The 3,821-nt window shown below is 43.3% G+C and overlaps 1 protein-coding gene across 1 annotated transcript; it reads left to right on the plus strand.

The window, feature by feature from the left end:
* Positions 1-1,709: 1,709 nt before the first annotated feature.
* On the plus strand, positions 1,710-3,599 carry rxfp3 (relaxin family peptide receptor 3). The gene has a single exon (XM_026176909.2). It carries the CDS (start codon positions 1,940-1,942, stop codon positions 3,176-3,178), a length of 1,239 nt encoding a protein of 412 aa, XP_026032694.1. The 5' UTR covers positions 1,710-1,939; the 3' UTR covers positions 3,179-3,599.
* Positions 3,600-3,821: the final 222 nt, after the last annotated feature.

Genomic DNA, 3,821 nt, shown 5'->3' on the forward strand with positions numbered 1-3,821 from the left:
TTGAGTTTGATTCCATAAAATGTGACAAAAACATTAGCGTCCATCGTGCGTGGGAAGAAAACTTATTTTTACAGCGAAAAAACCCCTAAACTTCCGAGCAAGCACGGAGTGCAAAATGGTGTAATGGGAAATTCACAGAGAAACTCGCGGATTCTTCAACTGACCGCGGCACACCTGCACCAGGGTAAACCTCCGCCTACCACAGTCCTGCTTTACTGGTGAAAATAGAGCAACAGGACTGCTAGTCTTTGACTTTATTTATTTTCTGCTGTGTTTTACTTGCATCTATTTGAAAGAGTGAGTGTAAACACAAAAAATATTTTATTTTATGTGCTGGAATGTGTAGAAAATAGGTTTAAATCTTAAACTAATTTATTCAAGTCAGAGAATGTTGCATATAATTAAATTTTTGCTTGATGCATAAAGTTAAAAGATTAAAACTGATAAAACAAGTTTTTAAAAGAGACTTTTCCATTTGATTACATTTTGTATGATGGATTATATAGAAAAAGTAGAATTGGGCTGAAAGATCTATCACTTTATCACCTCTTCAGGTTGTAAATCGTGTTTTAAAAAAGTAACTAAGTAATTAATTACTTTTGAAAATAAGTAATCAGTAAAGTAACGGGATTACTTTTGGGGGGAAGTAATCAGTAATTAGTTACTGAAACATGTAGGACGAGACTGTCAGCAGTAAGAAAGAGTCTGCTGCGTTCTGACAAAAGATCTAAAGATTCTTTACCACTGTGGATTACACAACTGAGGAAACGTGGCATGCAAGTGACACTGGCTTGTTCATTCCTAGAAAAAATTCATTTCGAAAGATTTTTGTGCAACTTTCTGAAGGTTAATTTTTGTTTTCTTTGAAGCTTTGATGAGCTGATGTGGGAACTTCAAAAATGTGCAAAAAATGAGTCAAAATTGAGACTACAAGGTGAACTCATAGAAGATCCTTTTTTCCATTTGTCTTTTGGAGTAATAGCTCACATTTTGAGTAATCTATTTTGTAGAAACGGGTACAGAATTGGTTGTTTATCCCCTCAGTGGCTACTTTTTGATGAACGGGAAAAGAAGAGGTGAATTTGACACAAGTTGATCCAAAAAACTGGCAATTATATCGTAACTACTCTTTTTCTCGTTCAGCTGCATGTTGAATAGCTGTGAGGACCACTCTTGTGACTCTTAATGTAGTGCAGGAATAATAGCAGGTTCCAGTGATATTTAAAGTTTATGTTGCCAAGCGCGTGTCCTCGAAACTCCACACGATAGTGTGTCTTTGAAGGTTGTGCGACTGTATGATGAACGACATTGTCGTGTCACATGCATGCGGCATTAAGGCAGGTGACTCTCTGACTTTCAGGTTACTTGCGCACAAGGTTGTTCTGAAGTGGAATCAGTATAAGAGAAAAAAGATTCATAATAAAACACTGCCTTCAAGAAATCGTCTTTTATTGTGTCTGACAATCGGTGTTTATGTTTGTGTGTAGGGTTTGTGCATGATACAGAGAGTGCGATGTGAGGAAGAAAATGTTCCAGATGATCTGAAGAAATAAATACATTCATGCATAAAATAAAGACACTTCAATTTTTTTTAACAATTTATTTCCATGCTCTGAATTTTCTTGTCCGTGGAACACCCCTCCACCCCCACCCTCTTCGTGGTATCTGCACCAAGGACCAGAACCAAAGACAGCGCCACGTTTATACGTGAGCTGCGTCAGGAAGCTTCTTGGAGAGATGAGGCGCACTGACAAAATCTCAAAGCAACACAACAAGCTCGTGAAGAACTGTGTCGCCTGTGCGCACAGAAACATTTTATTTGTTTTTGTTTCGCAGAAAACTCGCACATAGAGCCAAATACAAAGATTATTTCAGTGGTGCGAGTCATTTGGATTTGATCATGACTTAAACACTCTCGTGGATAAAAGTTAATTAAAAAATGTCTGGAGAATTTAGCGACACTGCTTATGAAGGCTCGCCAGGGATTGTCTATGCTGCTTCCTTTAACTTGAGCTATGTTTTCAACACGACCAACAGCTCGTACGAGGACTACCTCCACCTGCCAGACTCTGAGAAAGCTGACTCTGTGGGAGATGGAGCCGCTGTTGTAAGGATTATCATCTCGATCATTTACTCTCTGGTTTGCGCGCTGGGTCTGGTTGGAAACTTGCTGGTCTTGTACTTAATGAAGTCTAAACATGTGTGGAAAAAATCCTCCATCAACCTTTTCGTAACTAGTTTGGCGGTGACTGACTTCCAGTTCGTCCTGACTCTGCCCTTCTGGGCTGTGGAAAACGCTTTGGACTTCACTTGGCTTTTCGGCAAAGCGATGTGCAAGATAGTGTCCTATGTGACGGCAATGAACATGTACGCCAGCGTTTTTTTCCTGACCGCCATGAGCGTGGCGAGGTACTGGTCACTCGCGTCTGCCCTGAAAGGCAGGCGGAGGCGGGCTCACTGCTGTTCCGCGCGGTCCATCACCGTTATCATCTGGGTTTTCGCCGTCTCCGCCGCTCTGCCGCACGCGGTTTTCTCCACGACGGTGACAGTTTCCAACGAGGACCTGTGCCTCGTCAAATTCCCGGAAACCAACGGATCGGCGCAGTTTTGGCTCGCGCTCTATCACTCTCAAAAAGTGTTGCTTGGCTTCGTGGTGCCTCTGGGCATCATCTCAGCCTGCTACCTGCTCCTTTTGCGCTTCATCACCTCCAAAAACATCAACACCTCGAGCGCCAAGCGACGCGCCAAAGTCACAAAGTCCGTCACCATAGTGGTCTTATCCTTCTTTCTGTGCTGGCTGCCCAACCAGGCTCTCACAGCCTGGGGCATCCTCGTGAAACTCAACGTGGTTCACTTCAGTTACGAGTACTACAGCATGCAAGTGTACGTGTTCCCCGTGTCCGTGTGCCTTGCGCACTCCAACAGCTGCCTGAATCCCATCCTGTACTGTCTTATGAGGCGGGAGTTCAGAAAAGCGCTGAAAAAACTCTTCTGGCGGATGACCTCGCCGACTCTGACCACCTTAAGACCGATCACAGCCACCACAAAGCCGGAGGCGGACGAGCAAGGGCAGGTCCTGGTCCCCGTGTGCGCACCCGAGGAGCCCGCAGTGGTGTTTTATCCTCCCGGGGAAGTGATTTACAATGACAGGCGAGACCTACCCCAGAACAGCGCTTAATCTAAGGCACGTTTTAAATCCTCTGTGATGTTGTATTCATACACATTTACATCAATCGGGTCAGTTTTGTTTGCCTCACAGCTGTCCAAGTTGGAGGAGGAAAAACGTCAAACAGAAGCGCTTATGACTCATGTTTGTCCACAGAAATGCTACTTTGGCTTCACCCTGGTTGAGATTTTAAAAAGCCAACTTACTGGCGTTCTTACCTATAAGAAAATACGCATATTTTAATAAGGTGTCAAAACATATATTAAATGTGCAGGTAAGGTGCATCAACAAAATGTGAGACATTTACTCATCTTCGCCCCGTCCTTATCTTGAATGACATTTAGTTGTTAAATGCCACTATAATGTTACAGAGAATGTTTCACAGACCTGTGCTGATTGTGTGTGTGTGTGTGTGTGTGTGTGTGTGTGTGTGTGTGTGCTGATTGTGTGTGTGTGTGTGTGTGTGTGTGTGTGTGTGTGTTGGGGGGGGGGGGGGGGGTCCACGGAGGGCTGCATAGACTGATGTTTTGAACTGTGGGAGGCAAAGTTTGATTGATGCATATGGAGAAGAGGTGTTATAATTAAGTATGACGGACACTGCATATATTTGTTGCGACTGCAGAATTTACTGAATTTTAAAAATAAATTAAATGGG

This window comes from Astatotilapia calliptera, chromosome 7 (assembly GCF_964374335.1).
Source record: "Astatotilapia calliptera chromosome 7, fAstCal68.1, whole genome shotgun sequence".
In the NCBI taxonomy this organism is placed as follows: Eukaryota; Metazoa; Chordata; class Actinopteri; order Cichliformes; family Cichlidae; genus Astatotilapia; species Astatotilapia calliptera.